This window comes from Urocitellus parryii, chromosome 3 (genome assembly GCF_045843805.1).
Source record: "Urocitellus parryii isolate mUroPar1 chromosome 3, mUroPar1.hap1, whole genome shotgun sequence".
NCBI classification, from domain to species: Eukaryota; Metazoa; Chordata; class Mammalia; order Rodentia; family Sciuridae; genus Urocitellus; species Urocitellus parryii.
The window spans coordinates 15,854,019-15,870,352 of NC_135533.1; the positions used below are offsets into that span (position 1 = coordinate 15,854,019).

General features: G+C 37.7%; 1 protein-coding gene across 3 annotated transcripts in view; it reads right to left on the bottom strand.

The window, feature by feature from the left end:
• Window positions 1–10,271: 10,271 nt before the first annotated feature.
• The window catches only part of Akr1d1 (aldo-keto reductase family 1 member D1), a 40,762-nt gene continuing 34,699 nt past the window's right edge, over window positions 10,272–16,334 (bottom strand). For all 3 annotated transcript variants that reach the window (XM_026398577.1, XM_026398575.1, XM_026398576.2), the window contains 4 exons: window positions 15,716–15,825; window positions 14,864–15,029; window positions 12,391–12,473; window positions 10,272–10,314 (listed from right to left, as the gene is read on the bottom strand). In XM_026398577.1, coding sequence (XP_026254362.1) covers window positions 10,272–10,314; window positions 12,391–12,473; window positions 14,864–15,029; window positions 15,716–15,825 — 402 coding nt within the window. The remainder of the gene's footprint in view (window positions 10,315–12,390; window positions 12,474–14,863; window positions 15,030–15,715; window positions 15,826–16,334) is intronic.

Consider the following 16,334-nt stretch of genomic DNA (forward strand, 5'->3'; position numbering starts at 1 on the left):
TTGAACCCCTAGGTCACTTTACCACTGAGTTACATTCTGAATGGTTTTTACTTTTTATTTTGAGACAGGGTCTTACTAAGTTGCTAAGGTTGACCTTGAACTTGTTATTTTCCTGCCTCAGCCTCCCAAGGTAATGGGTTTGGGTTTATAGGCGTGCACTAACATGTCCAGCCCAAGTTACTTTTTTGAAAAGATGAATGAAATTGATAAATATTTAGCTGCACTAATAAATAAACATACTTTGATATCTCACATTTGTAAAATAGATAAGTGCCTACCATGGCCTTGATGGTGTTGTATCCCCACCACCACTCATTGAAAGCATAAAGCTTTGTATTTTCTCTTAAGATGTGTTTAGAAAGTTCACCTGACATTTGAAAGTGGAATGGTAGCATTACAGAATCAACCTCAGATCTGCAATGGGCATCGTCTAGCAGCGTTCCTCAAGGGTTATCTGGTTTCCCAGGGGAAACTGTACTTTTGTTCGATTTTCTGTTAACAATTCTTAATACACCATTATACAATAATTTATCATATCTCTGATTATATATAAGGTATGTTGACACCAAATTCACATCTTCATACATGTATTCTGTATAATGATAGGGGTCTCCTTTCACCATCCATGCTATTCCCCTTCTCCCTCCCTTTCCCTCCCACCCCTATTCCCTATCTAGTGGTAATCTTCCTCCCTTGCTCTCCCTTCCAACCCCATTTTGAGTCACCCCCCCTTATACCAGAGAAGACATTTGGCATTTGTTTTTTGGGGATTGACTAACTTCACTTAGCATAACCTGCTCTAATGCCATCCATTTCTCTGCAAATGCCATGATCTTATTCTTTTTTATTGATGAGTAATATTCCATTGTGTCTAAATGCTACAATTTTTTTAAATCCGTTCATCCACTGAAGGACATCTAGGTTGGCTCCACCATTTAGCTATTGTGAATTGTGTTGCTATAAACATTGATGTGGTTTTGTCCCTATAATATGCTGTTTTTAGGTCCTTTGGGTATAGATCGAGAAGAAGAATAGCTGGGTCAAATGGTGGTTCCATTCCCAGTTTTCCAAGGAATCTCCATACTGCTTTCCAAATTGGCTGCACCAATTTCCACCAGCAATGTAGGAGTGTACATTTTTCCCGCATCCTTGCCAGCACTTGTTGTTGTTTGTCTTCATCATGGCTGCCATTCTTACTGGAGTGAGATGGTATCTTAGGGTGGTTTAGATTTGCATTTCTCTGACTGCTAGAGATGGTGAGCATTTTTTCGTATATTTGTTGATTGATTGTATATCCTCTTCTGAGAAGTGTTTGTTCAGGTCCTTGGCCCATTTATTGATTGGACTGTTTGTTTTTTTTGGTGCTTATCTTGTTCAGCTCTTTATATACCCTAGAGATTAGAGCTCTATCTGATGTTTGAGGGGTAAAAATTTGTTCCCAGGATGTAGGCTCCCTATTCACTTCACATATTATTTCTTTTGCTGAGAAAAAACTTTTTAGTTTTAATCCATCCCATTTGTTGATTCTTGGTTTAAATTCTTGTACTATAGGCATCTTATTAAGGAAGTTGGAGCCTAGCCCCAAGTGATGGAGTTTAGGGCCCATTTTTTCTTCTATTAGATGCCAGAGTCTCTGGTTTAATCCCTAGACCCTTGATCCATTTTGAGTTAACTTTTGTGCATGGTAAGAGATAGGGATTCAATTTCATTTTGTTGCATATGGATTTCCAGTTTTCCCAGCACCATTTGTTGAAGATGCTATCCTTTCTCCAGTGCATGTTCTTGGCAACTTTGTCTAATATAAAATAATTGTAGTTTTGTGGGTTAGTCTCTGTGTCCTCTATTCTGTACCATTGGTCTACTAACCTGTTTTGGTGCCAGTACCATGCTATTTTTGTTACTATTGCTCTGTAGTATAGTTTAAGGTCTGGTATAGCGATACCACCTGTTTCACTCTTCCTGCTTAGAATTGCTTTAGCTATTCTGAGTCTCTTATTTTTCCAGAAGAATTTCATGATTGGTTTTTCTATTTCTATGAGGAATGCCATTGGAATTTTGATTGGAATTGCACTGAACCTGTATAGTGCTTTTGGTAGTATAGTCATTTTAATAATATTAATTCTGCCTATCCATGAGGAAGGTAGATCTTTCCATCTTCTAAGGTCTTCTTTTATTTATCTCTTTAGGGTTCTATAGTTTTCATTGTACAGATCTTTCACCTCTTTTGTTAGGTTGATTCCCAAGTATTTTATTTTATTTTTTAGGATATTGTGAATGGGGTAGTTTTCCTCATTTCCTTTTTAGAGGACTTGTCACTGATATACAGAAATACCTTTGATTTATGGGTGTTGATTTTATATCCTGCCACTTTGCTGAATTCATTTACTAGTTCTAGAAGTTTCTTGGTAGAGTTTTTTTGGGTCTTCTAGGTATAGAGTCATATCATCAGTAAATAGTGCTAATTTAAGATCTTCCTTTCCTATAGTTATTCCTTTAATTTCTTTCATCTGTCTAATTGCTCTGGCCAGTGTTTCAAGAACTATGTTGAATAGAAGTGGTGAGAGAGCTCATCCCTGTCTTGTTCCAGATTTTAGAGGGAATGCCTTCAGTTTTTCTCCGTTTAGAATGATGCTGGCCTGAGGCTTAGTGTAGATAGCTTTTACAATGTTGAGGTAAGTTCCTGTTATCCCTAGTTTTTCTAGTGTTTTGAACATAAAGGGATGCTGTATTTTGTCAAATGCTTTTACTGCGTCTATCGAGATGCTCATATGGTTCTTATTTTTAAGTCTATTGATGTGATGAATTACATTTATTGACTTCCATATGTTGAACCAACCTTGCATCCCAGGGATGAATCCCACTTGATCAGTGCACGATCTTTTTGATATGTTTTTGTACCCAATTTGCCAGAATTTTATTGAAGATTTTTGCATCTATATTCATTAAAGATATTGGTTGGAAGTTTTCTTTCTTTGAGGTGTCTTTGTCTGGTTTTGGAATCAGGGTGATATTGGCCTCGTAGAATGAATTTGGAAGTAATCCCTTTTTCTATTTCCTGAAATAGATTGTAGAGTATTGGAATTAGTTCTTCTTTAAAGGTCTTGTAAAACTGTATATCCATCTGGTCCTGGGCTTTTCTTGGTTAGTAATCTTTTGATGGTTTCTTCTATTTCCTTGCTTGATATTAGTCTGTTTAAGTTGTGTATATCCTCCTGATTCAATCTGGGCAGATCATATGACTTAAGGAATTTATTGATGCCTTCACTATCTTCTATTTTATTAGAGTATAAGGTTTTAAAATAATTTCTAACTATCTTCTGTATTTCTGTAGTGTCTGTTGTGATATTGTGTTTTTCATCCCATATGCTAGTAATTTGGGTTCTCTCTTCTTCTCTTCATTAGCATGGCTAAGGGTCTGTCAATCTTATTTATTTTTTCAAATAACCAACTTTTAGTTTTGTCAATTTTTTCAATTGTTTCTTTTGTTTTGATTTCGTTGATTTCAGCTCTGATTTTAATTATTTCTTGCCTTCTACTGCATTTAATGCTGATTTGTTCTTTTTCTAGGGCTTTGAGATGTAGTGTGAGGTCATTTATCTGTTGGCTTTTTCTTATTTTAAGGAATGAACTCCATGCAATGAATTTTCCTCTTATTAGTGCTTTCATAGTGACCCAGAGATTTTGATATGTTGTATCAATGAACAATATGTTACTTAATGAACAATGGGCTACAGAAGACATCAAGAAGGAAATTAAAAAATTCTTAGTGGTAAATGAAACATCTCAAAATTCTCCATGTGATGTAGGAATTTTTCTTCCTTATTTTATCATTGATTTCCAATTTCATTCCATTAAGATCAGATAAAATGCATGGTAGTATCTCTACTCCTTTGTATTTGCTAAGAGTTGCCCTGTGACATAATATATGGTCTATTTTTGAGAAGGATCCACGTGCTGCTGAGAAAAAAAAGTGTATCCACTTGATGTTGGTTGATATATTCTATATATGTCAATTAAGTCTAAGTTATTAATTGTGTTATTGAGTTCTATAGTTTCTTTATTCAACTTTTGTTTGGAAGATCTGTCCAGTGGTGTGAGAGGTGTGTTAAAATCACCCAAAATTATTGTGTTGTGGTCTATTTGACTCTTGAACTTGAGAAGGGTTTGTTTGATGAACGTAGCTGCACCATTGTTTGGGGCATATATATTAATGATTGTTAAGTCTTGTTGGTGTATGGTTCCCTTGAGCAGTATGTAGTGTCCTTTTTTATACCTTTTGATTAACTTTGGTTTGAAGTCTCTTTTATTTGATATGAGTATGGACACCTTTGCTTGCTTCCGAGGTCCATGTGAGTGGTATGATTTTTCCCAACCTTTCACCTTCAGTCTATGTATGTCTTTTCCTATCAGATGAGTCTCCTGTAGGCAGCATATTGTCTACAGAAGTTGGATCTTTTTTTAAATCCAGTCTACTTGCCTATATCTTTTGATTGATGAGTTTAAGCCATTAACATTTAGGGTTACTATTGAGATATGGTTTGTATTTGCTCTTATATTTGTTTATTTTTGTTATTTAACTTGATTTGTTTTTCCTCTTTGATTAGTTTTTCTTTACTGTGCTACCTCCCACTGTTGGTTTTCTTTCTTTTTTTTTTAAAGAGAGAGAAGAGAGAGAGAGAGAGAGAGAGAGAGAGAGAGAGAGAGAGAGTGTGTGTGTTTTAATATTTATTTTTTAGTTTTCGGTGGACACAACATCTTTGTTTGTATGTGGTGCTGAGGATCAAACCCGGGCCGCACGCATGCCAGGCAAGCGCGCTACCGCTTGAGCCACATCCCCAGCCCTCCCACTGTTGGTTTTCATTGTTATTTTTCATTTCCTCTTCATGTAATGTTTTGCCAAGGATATTTTGAAGAGCTGGTTTACTAGCTGCAAATTCTTTTAACTTTTGTTTATCATGGAATGTTTTTATTTCATCTTAAAACCTGAAGCTTAATTTTTCTGGATACAAGATTCTTGACTGGAACCCATTATCTTTCAGCATTTGAAATATGTTGTTCCAGGATCTTCTAGCTTTTAGAGTCTGTGTTGAAAGATCAGCCGTTAACCTAATTGATTTACCCCTAAATGTAGTCTGTTTTCTTTCTCTTGTGGCTTTTAAAATTCTTTCCTTTTTCTTTATGTTGAGCATCTTCATTATAATGTGTCTTGGTGTGGATCTCTTGTGATTTTGCACATTCAGCATCCTGTAGGCTTCTAGGATTTGGATTTCTGTTTCATTCTTCATGTCTGGGAAGTTTTCTATTATTATTTCATTGAACAGATTGCTCATTCCTTTGGTTTGGACCTCTATACCTTCCTGTAGCCCAATAACTCTTAAATTTGGTCTCTTTATGCTATCCCATATTTCTTGGATGTTCTGCTTGTGGTTACTTATCAGTGTCACTGTGCTGTATACATTCTTTTCGAGATGATATACTTTGTCTTTGTTGTCTGATGTTCCATCTTCTAAGAGTTCTACTCTGCTGGTGATACTCTCATTTGAGTTTTTAATTTGGTTTATTATTTCCTTTATTTCCAGGACTTCTGTTTGTTTGTTTGTTTGTTTGTTTGTTTGTTTTTGTATAATCTCTACCTCCCTGTAGAGTTGATCTTTTGCTTCTTGGATTTGTTTATGTAATTAGTTGTCAAAGTGATCCTTCATTGTCTGTATTTGCTGTCTAAAGTCTTCCTTGAGACTCCAGATCATCTGAACCATGTATATCCTGAAATCTTTATCTGACATTCCTTCTGCTGATATGTTACCTCTTCTAATGTTGAATTGTCCTGCATCATTTGTGGTCCTTTCTTTCCTTGTCTTTTCATACTGCTCATGTTTCTTTCCAGCTCTGTATGACTGTTGTGTGAATGTTTTTTCCCTATATATTTATATTGCTCTTCTATAGTTCCAAAATCTCTCCAATCAGCTGCAGAACTGCGCTGGTAGCCATGCCCACCAATAGATGTCGAGTAAGGTTTTCCAAGATGGATTCTGTCTGTTTTCTGCATAGAATGTTTGTTGAGGTGGGGGGTGCTGGGGTTACCTTGTGCTGTGTTCAGAGCTCGGTCTGGTGACCCACAAGCAAAGCCTCTGCGTTCTGCACTGCCTTCTGTCTGCACTGACCACGCTGAGGGTTCACAGTAAAAATATTTCATTATTTTCCTATCTTACATTCTTTCTTAGTACCTTTATTATGAACCTCAGCCCCCAATGGCCGCTGCTGCCACCCACAGTTCACCTCTCAGGCTGCTGTCACCACCTTCAATTTCAATGATTGATTAGAAGGACTCAGAGAATTCAGGAAAGCACTTAACTGATGGTTATGATTTGTTGTTGTGAAAGACACAGATTAAAATTAACCAAGGAAAAAGGAGCCTAGGGATGAGTCCAGAAGGGAGACCAGGCACAAACTTCCAATAGAGTTGTAAAGGTAGTTTTTAGTTCTCCCAGAAATGATGAATGACAACTTCTGAGTAGTACTGCCAACCAGGGAAACTCATCTGAGCTTTGAGGTCCAGCGTTTTTAGTAGGCATGGAGTATTTGTATGGCTGCCCTTAGTCATTCAGTCTCCAGTTCCTGTAAAAGTCAGACTAATACCATTGTGGCTGAAGGTCCCCCCCACCACCACCATAAGTCATATCAGTAGCATAAAATGTCATATGTGGCCCAAGGTTCCAATAACAAAATTACATTCTTCTCAGGAATGATATTCCAAGGGCTTAGGGGTCATCTTCCAAGAGTGATCAAGGGCTAGGCCTTTCTTTGGATTGTGCAGGGTTTGAACATTCTGGATCTGATGATTTAATCATTAACTAGGGTATTTTAAAATTTGGTAAGGGTGGTTGGTAGTGATGAAAATCATTCTTGGAAATAATAGTGCCATAAGAATTATGAGAGGGGTGTAAATTATTACATTGGGTAGGAAAATAAACTCAATGGTACATAGTTTTAGTTCCCTTTATAATACTACCCAGTTTGGGAACTAAACAAACCATCTCATTCCAGCAAACTGTCTTTCAGCTGCTCTGAATGTTTCACTGTCTTCCATTCTCTTGGTAGTCTTCACACCGTCTCACTAATTCTATCTTTAGTGAGGCGACTACGTTGTGATATGCATTCACTTTGTATTTATATGATAATGCTATTTTTAATTTTTTGAAATTTATACTTTGACAATTGCAATCATTTATGTACTCTGATTGATAGTCAACCTCACTGACTTTTTGGTGCTGAGGGAGATCTCCTTTGTGGGAATCTGAAGTGAGGGAAACAGGAAGCTAAAACTTGGTACTCCATTGCTCGGAAAGTCCCTTTTGTAGGCATTTTTATTTTGTCTGCTAAGAACCCTCTCCTTCAGTAGCCTATTAGCTGGGCATGACCCACTTAGCCTGTTTCTCATGAATGTGGGCAGAGAATTGGGTGGAAGAAGTTAAAGTTAGAACTTGGGGATTTGGTATCTAGAGGCAGAAATATTAAGGTTACAATTTAGATACAAGGAAGGCTCACATTCAATAACCAGGGCCCCACAAGATATCTAGATTTAGTTACTGGTGTGTGATGTCAGAAATTGGTCTAAACAGTGGAAACCTGAAGTTTTAAGATAGTTTCACAGAGGGACAAAGTCTTAGGTATATAAGTATGCTCAACTTTTGTCAGTCTTCATGACTGTAGCCACAAAACATGCCCACCTTTATTAGGGGGATGACGACCAGTGTCTCATTAAGGAGTCCTTCTTCCTGCCCAGGATAATACAAGCCACCCTAAGACTTACAATCTCAAATAATTAGTAAATAACAAAGCACAAATACTCAGAAATATATTTACAGAAAGCAAAGCCCCATCTCTTTGGGGTGGCAGAAGTTGAGGAGAAGATCATTCTGGGTTATTGCTATCTGGCCTCTGCAAAGTATTGACTGATTAAGGCCATGCTCACTGTGGATGTCGGGGGAAGAATGGAAATGCTTACTAAAGGTTGATGTATTAGTTTGTAAGGCAGCTATCACAGAGTAGCACCAGCCAGTGTCTTAGACAACAGAAATCTATTGGGTTTCACAGTTCTGAAGCTAGAACTCAAGATCAAAGGAGCAGCAGGTTGTTTCCTACTGAGGGAGAATCTGTCCTGTGCCTCTTGCCAACTTCTGGTGGCTTCTGGCAATGTTTGTTGTTCCTTGACTTGAAGAAACGCCACCACAACCTCTGCCTTCATGCTCACAGAACGTTTCCCTGGGTGTCGTCTGGGTCCAAGTTTTCCCTCTTTGATGAGGACATCCCTCGTGTGGTGTAGGGCTCATGCTTCTGTAACCTGACCCTATTTTCAAATAGGATCACAGTCTGAGGTACTGGAGGCTGGAACTCCAACATCTAAATTTGTGGGAATACAATTCATCACGTAACAGACCAACAGCTGGAATGGGGTGAGAGTGGGGGAGAGCCGACAGGCAGAAGTTCAGGTCAGGGTGGTCTTCTTTCCTGAATTCTCCTTTTTCTATCTCCTACTCGTTTCCCTCCATCTCAGCTATGACTAAGAGAAGACTTTCCCACCTCCAATTTTTTTGAAATATTTTTTTTCCGTGAAAAATGCTGGGACTCTTTCCCAATGCTTATCTTTCAAAAATGACACAAGAGGTGTTGTCTCTATTTCCACCCCCCCACACCAGCCCCCTTGAAGGACTTTGAAGGGTTCTGACAACAGGGATCAGGACTTGAGCTTTCTCTTCTTTCATCATAGTACCCCCACCTCTCCTCTCTTCCCAGTACTAAATGCACAGTAGGAACACAACCAAAAGCTTTGTAATGTACTCGTTCCCTTCTCCTTCCTGAGAAACAGAACAGAGATTAATTTGGTGGAACAAATCATCACACTTTATTTCTTGTGAACAAAACATTTTCTAGAGAAAGCACGATAAATGTTAACATTGGAATCATTGGAAACAATGTGAATAGATCAATTTTTTAAGGGATAATTTCTCAGAAACATGTCTCTTCAGATCATTGAACTTTATTTATAATCAACTGATTTTGGAACAACAAGTTTTGAAAAGCTCTCTAAAAAACCCCTGGAAGTGACCTAATATGAATGAATAAAATGTATTTCTCTAGTTGAATTGAAAATAGGTGTATCTTTATAGCTGAGTTCTCATAATCTTATTCACTTGTTAAAAATTTACACACAGTACAATTATTAGTGTTCTTTTGAACTTGCTACTGTTTCAAAATTCATATTATCCCAATAATACTCTTCAGGTCTTAAGAATAATAATTTTATAAAGTCTCATCTACCAATGTTTTTGAAAGCCTCCTTTAAAAATTCCTTCTCTTAAAATATCTTTCTTTTGACTATTTTCTGGTACAGGCTTTATTGGTGTATGTTGGTTGTTTCAAGCCACTTCACACAATGGAGGGTGCATGATGAACTAGGGCAAGAGTAATGGTAAGATACAGCTGGATTACCGGGGTGCTGGGGTCCTGTAAAGATGCATCAGTGAACCAGTAACTATCCATCCTTCAAACTAGCTAAAAGCTAAACAGGCACACACTGCATAGAAACGAGCAGTAACATGAAAGACTTTGCTTACAACTGTTTAATAAGCTCAATTTTAAGACTTTTCTACATTTCTTCCTTATCTACTCAAGATGCAAGAAATCACTTGTTTGTTAATAATATATGAGGGAAGGACTGGGAACGTATCTCAGGGACAGAGCACTTATCTAGCACAGAGGCCCTGAGTTCAATCCCCAGCACCACAAAAACAAACAAAATAACAATAAAAATAATGCTTGTGTGGTCTTCTCTAAGCTGTGCCTGTATTGCAATCAGTGCCAAACCATCAGGCCACTGCCAGCACCCTGACCCATGCCAGCTCCCCACCCTCTTTGCCGCCCTGTTAAAGGTCTAAGAACCCAAGACGACTTTTGATAATGCCCATATCCATGTGTTATTTGTCTTTATATGTTGCCTTTCAAATATTTTCTAAAGTCTAAAGTTTTTCTGTCTGGAACCCAGAAGACACTGATCTAAAAAATATGCTACTAGATAATTACTGAGTTATTTCAGATTTAAACACTTTTTCTTCATAGCTAAGTAAAGGTCACAAAAGATAAGTGTGGAACGTTTCCATCATTACGTCATCTATCGGAGGACAGTGAAACCCCTTTTATTTCCATATCCAGGAAACACCAGCCAAGGCGCCGACACCCAAGACAGAGGGGAATCCGGGGAGTCCTCTCTGAAGTCAGTATTCGTCATGAAAGGGGTACTCAGGGTGATCACACCACCTGCCAAAACAGTTTTATCAGAGGAAAACGGTTCACTCAGCTGCGAGAATCCCATGACCTCCCCCACCTCCTGCACTGGCCTGTTTCTCTTCCCCCAGTTCCCCTCTGGCCAGCACCTTTACTGGGGGCTCTGGACAGCACCCTGGATGTGAGAGTAGGAGGCAGGGGAGAAGGACAGGGTGTGGAAGGACTGGCTGCCACCACATTGACCTTCCGCCAGGAACCAAAGCACAGCGCTGAGTTGGCATGTGAAGTATTATCATTACCTGCCCATGTGCTAGGGTTTAGATGTGCTGTCCCCCAAAAGCTCATGTGTGAGACAATGCAAGAAAGTTCAGAGGAGAACTGATGGGGTTGTGAGAGTCTTTACCCTGTCAGTGAATTAATCCCCTGACAGGGATTAACTGAGTGGTATCTGAAGTGGTAGGGTGTGGCTGGAGGAGGTGGGAACTGGGACATGGCTTTGGGGGATATATTTGCATCTGGATAGTAAAGTCTCTCTGCTTCTTGATCACCAGGTGAGCTGCTTCCCTCTGCCATACTCTTCCTCCATGATGGAGCTGGCTGTATATGGACTGAGACCTCTGAAACTATCAGCCCTTGAATAAACTTTTCCTCCTCTACAATTGTTCTGGTTGTGTCTAAGTCACAGCAGCAAGAAAGCTTATTAAAACACCACTTTTGCATGTGAAGTATTATTTTGTGCTGATGGTGATGCTCTTATCTCTTAAATAACAACAGTGAAAGAGTCTATAGAAATGTGGAGTATGTGTGTGTCCTTGTCATTGAACAGCCAAGATCTAGTTCTCTGCAAGTACCAGGAACACTAAAAGGTATTTTCTAAAAAGGCTCTCAAATGTCAATGATCAACTGAATGAAAACCAGAAAAGATGCATGGCCCAGCACTCTTAAATAATACCTTTTTTGATTAATGGAGGCTAGTCTTTGTTTTAGCTTATTTATTTCTCCAGTTGGATGAGTTATTTTGCCCTCAATATTGTTAGAACTAATATTCAATGTATCAAATGTTAAATAATGTCACCACCTGCCTGTTAAAAAAATCAGTAGATTGGTGGGTTGATTACATGTTACCATTTCTTCTTAATGATATTTATTCAATAGAAATCATTTCTCTTCTAGAGTCACTGAGTATCCTATAATTGGTAGTTTTATGTTTGTTTCTTTTTTGGTTGAGGCTGGGTGGAACTTTGGATGTCCACCAATTCCCCTCCTTGAAAACTCGCATTAGGAAATTATTCTGTGACAATAATTCATAAACTCAATATTAACCCAGTCAGAGCACTTTCTGTCTCATTAAAAGCAGTGAGATCATTAAGTGTCCAAACTATGAGGATCAACTTAATGAGCGTTTTTGAAAAGTCTACTGTAAGAGAAGATTGCAAAAGATGACGGCAATTAAAATGACTTGAAGAACTGGAAAGATTAATGGAGAGTGATTAAGAAGAAAAGTGTGTGGGGAGAATACAAATATATATATTTGCATATGTATGTGTATAAATTATATTATTTTTATTTTAAAAGACCTGCAATGTTTAGAAAATAAAGGGCCACTTTAGTTAATTGGTTGAACTTGGCAATACCTTGAAGGAATATAACTTCTAAGTCTTATTAGCAAGAAAGTATTTGTATGAAACTATGTTCCTGGTCCCAACCTTGTGCTCTTTCTCCTACATCATTATACTTCTCTGCCAGAAAGAAAAAATTTTAAATAAATTTTCTCTAATTTGGACATTGCTTTGATTTTTAGGAAGAAATAAATGTTATTTCCATGTTTGTGCTGCTATTGTTTTGACCTATGTACATTATGAATTAATTTCCCTAGAGGTGCTGAGTCCGCCATGCCTTCACCTGCCACAGGATGTCATAAGATGTTCTAGGAAGTTCCTCCAGGGGAGTATTTCACCCAGGTGTGTTTAGTATTCAGAACATGCTGCCCATTCTTTACCCCGGTGCTCTCTATGAACCAACGTCAGGGTTCCTAGGAGCCTTGTCCCTTGATACTTGCCAATCCAATACTAAGGGGCAGTGCCAGACCAGCCATCCCCCAGAACTTACATGAGCAATTCCACGAAGCGGATATTTGTATTCAAGGCTTCAATGCTCTTCATTTCTTCTTCAGTGAGAGAAAAGTCAAAGATCTGAAATCAGGAAAACAAAAGAACTTTTTTTTTTTCAAAAGAATATTCTTGAAGGTAGTCATGGGTCAAGATTAGATCAGGGAGCAGAGCCAGCAGTGGGGTCCCTTCAGAGGTGGACCAGCATCTTGGGGTTGTCCGAGTTGGGTTAGTGTTGGGGGCCACCCATCATGTGGAGCTGGACTCTCTGCTCTTGGTCTTTAAGACAGTCGTGCTGAGGACATCTTACAGAAACTGCAAGTGCTCTGAAACAACACATGTTCAGGCAATCTGAAATTCCAAATGCCAAGAACCCTTTTTATTTCCATATATGATGCTGAATTTTTGATTATGGACTACTGCCTTCTTACACTTTTCATTTAAAAGAAATATTTTTTCTTGTCTCTAAAATTGCCCGTTTTTAAACTTTTGACGTGCTTTGTTTTATCTGTGAAACACTTTCTCTCGTCATTGTTAATGTCTTTTTTACTTTTTCATTCTTATTGTTTTTTCTTAGTTTTATACATTTCTTTTTGCACTCTGGTTTTGTAATTGTCCTTCATTAGCATATTTATATTCTATTTTCACTTATTTTTAACAGTTAATCTGTTTATAATTTTCTTCTCTTTATTGCTTATTTTTCTACCCTTTAACTTCTATTTTAACATACTTAATGATTTATAAATTTTAAAATTACAGAAATACTTATGCTTTTTTGGTCTATACACAACTAAATTAATAGATATGGAGTAAAAAGGGAAAATTCCTCTCGTCACTCAACACCCTGTCTTATTTCTCCTCCTGCATACTCTATTCCTCACAGATATTAAGCACATTAGGAAGAAAATGGTAGTTAACACAGAATATCTTTATTATCCTAAACTTTTCTGTGTTTATGCAGTGTCTTAGTGATACTAATGGTCTTTTTTAATCAAAAATGCATAGGCTGATGTTATTAATTTAATCACTTTTCATAGTACACACCTAACATGATTTATTTAAATCATTCCACCATGGATTATTTCCAAGTGTTTTTCTTTCAAGGAATGTTTTTATTTGATTATTCATCACTGAAGTATTGGAGTTTATGAGATAGAAAAAGGAATAAAAACTTCATAATATAAAACATCATGAATAAGCTAATCACTTAAAAAATGAATCCTATTCAAACTTCCTTTGTGCCTCGCTGGTAGGTCAGCTTTCCATTCCTGTGAAAAGCCAGGAATTCTAACTACAAGGTGAATAAAGTCTTATAACAACACAGGATTTCATGAGCTCAATGGGAGTGACTTCAGAGATTTATTCTAATTATAGCCACAATTTTTAAAAATAAGAATCTGGCACAGTTTCAAATCTACTTTGGGAGATATACCAAAAGAATAAGACTGGGAGAAAAAAAAATCCCAAGGATTAAGAATCCTTTTCAGATAAAGCCCTCTCTTTATAATCTTTCTGCAAAAGCCTTTGAGAAATATGGGACATCATCCTGTGTTTTCACATAATTTCAAAGCATATTTTGAGACATCAACACTCGATTCACTTTGTTTCTTCTAGGAGTCAGTGCACATATGCAATTGGAAGCTAAATTTTGTTGAGAATAAAATAAGCATACTTGCTTTCATAAACTTTGGTTTCAATTTTAAGATAAACTTCCAAATTTTTCCTCTCTGCATTACTTCTAGGCACTGATTTCCCTTGTTTAATGTGGACTGATTTTTCAATGGTACTTTCTTCTTTTCCTGCCGTCTTAAGTGAATGGAGATTTCACATTAGAAAACCAAACTCCTGATGGTCTCCTCAGCACCTGCATCTCTTATAGTTTTCCATAACAGGAAATGTTCCAAGAAGGAGAGGTGGCAACTGTATTAAATCTGGTGGAAAGGTCTGGTAGGACAAGGACTGGGAGCTAATTATGAGGACTAGCCATGAGAAGATCCCTGCACCTTGATCAGCTCTGTTCCCCTCGGACGGTTTGGATAAAGTCTTGGTTTGAATGGGTCTAAGAGATGCAAAGCGAAGCAAATTCAGGGCAACTAGAACAGACTTCTCTCTCAGGGGGTTTGCTGTAAGTGGAAAGAGAGAAGTCAAACTTCTAGAGGAAAAAAAGTGAGTCTACATTAAATTTTTTTTAAAAATTCATTCTTTTTAGTTATACATGACAGTAGTCTATTTTGACATATTTATACAAACATAGGATTTTGTTTTTTTAAGATTGGAGGTTACAGCTTGTTTCTTTGTTGGTGGGAGTTATATAATAGAGAGGAATAATTGATGACCCAGGGGAAGGGGATATTTGAAATTGAGGTTATGGGGGAGTTATTGGGTGTTAGTAATTACAATTTTCAAGAACATTCTCTGAAAGCAAAGCAACAAACAGAGCCATCTTTCCACACTTCAAAAAATAATTTCCTTACCTGAAAGTTTTCTTTGATCCTTTCAGGCTTAAAACTTTTAGGAATGACCACCACCCCTCGTTGGATGTTGAAACGCAAAGCAACTTGAGCTGCTGTCTTGCGATACTTTTTCCCCAGTGAGTTTAGAAGTACATCATTTAACAAAGGTGGAGAAGATACATTCACCCTTAAAAAAGAAGTAACACATGCCTATTAGGTTGGGAAGATGAGAACTAAGAGTTCATCAGTCACCCTCTCCTGCCTCCCCATTCACCTGGTCACTTATGGGGACACTTGAGGTCACCTGTAACAATGCCTCTGAGCATGAAGAACTCATTGAAGGAAGAATGGCAGTTAACACAAGGAGGCCAAGAGAGGCAAGTGTATGGAGTTGATGTTTTGAGGATGAATTAATATTTTCTCAATAAGTCTTCGCAGGATTAGTAGTAGACATAGAAGGGAAAGCAAGAAAACAGGAGCAGAAGAAACAGAGGCACAGTTCTTGGAATCTGAGTAGAAAAAAATCCTACACCTCCAAGAGAAATGCTGCCACTGAATCCAGAAGTCCAAAAATTCAAAAATTTAGGAACATGGCCCTAGAAACTCTTTGTCAAATAATAATTAAACTAAGATTCATTGAGCATTTCCTACTTGTTAAGCACCGAGAGATAATTTCGTAGATTGAATGTGATCAACACTTGTCTCAGCGAGGAAGGTAGTATCAGCTCTAATTTGTTTGTATGGAAAACACTTGAAAAGGTTGTTCCTTTCTCAAGATCACTCAGCCAGTCTCCCAGGGAAGGAGCTCCCACCACCTTCACCCCCACCCCACCCCATGTAACAATTCCTGAAGAGACGTGCAGCCTTACTCACCAGAGTGGATTCCTAGAGGTCCCCAAAGGGCTGTAGGCAACAACGACAATGTCATGTTGTCGACAGAATTTCAAGAGTTTTGGCTGAGTGAAGTAGGGGTGGCACTCGACCTAAGTGATGGCATAGAAGATCAGGGCGCAGGATTAAGGCCTTGTAGTTTAATGCACTTCTACATAGTTTTAAGAAACCGTTCTTCAGTGAAATCCCTTTTAACAATACAATCACCTCCATCCTGTATATTGCATTTTGTATCCTGGTCTTTTCCCTAAATCTTATGTTCATTTCTCTTTCCCCCCCAAAATCATTCCAGAATATAGTTTGTTAAGGTTTCATATAGTATGGACATCTCATGATTAATCATTCCCCTAGTTTTTCATATTATGTTGTTGCCAGTTTTGTTTTTTTTTTCATAACTAACATTTTTTTTTTTTTTAGGGCTCTAGATACGTGTGGTCAAATCACTTTCTATTAAGGCTGAACCAATTGGCACTTGCCAGTACTTTATCACTTTCTTTACGGGAGTGTTATAATAATACAGAACACAATAGCTTTACTAATTTGACACAGTCCAAAATCATTAAACGTAAAGTTTCTCTAATTACCAGTGAGTTGAACATTT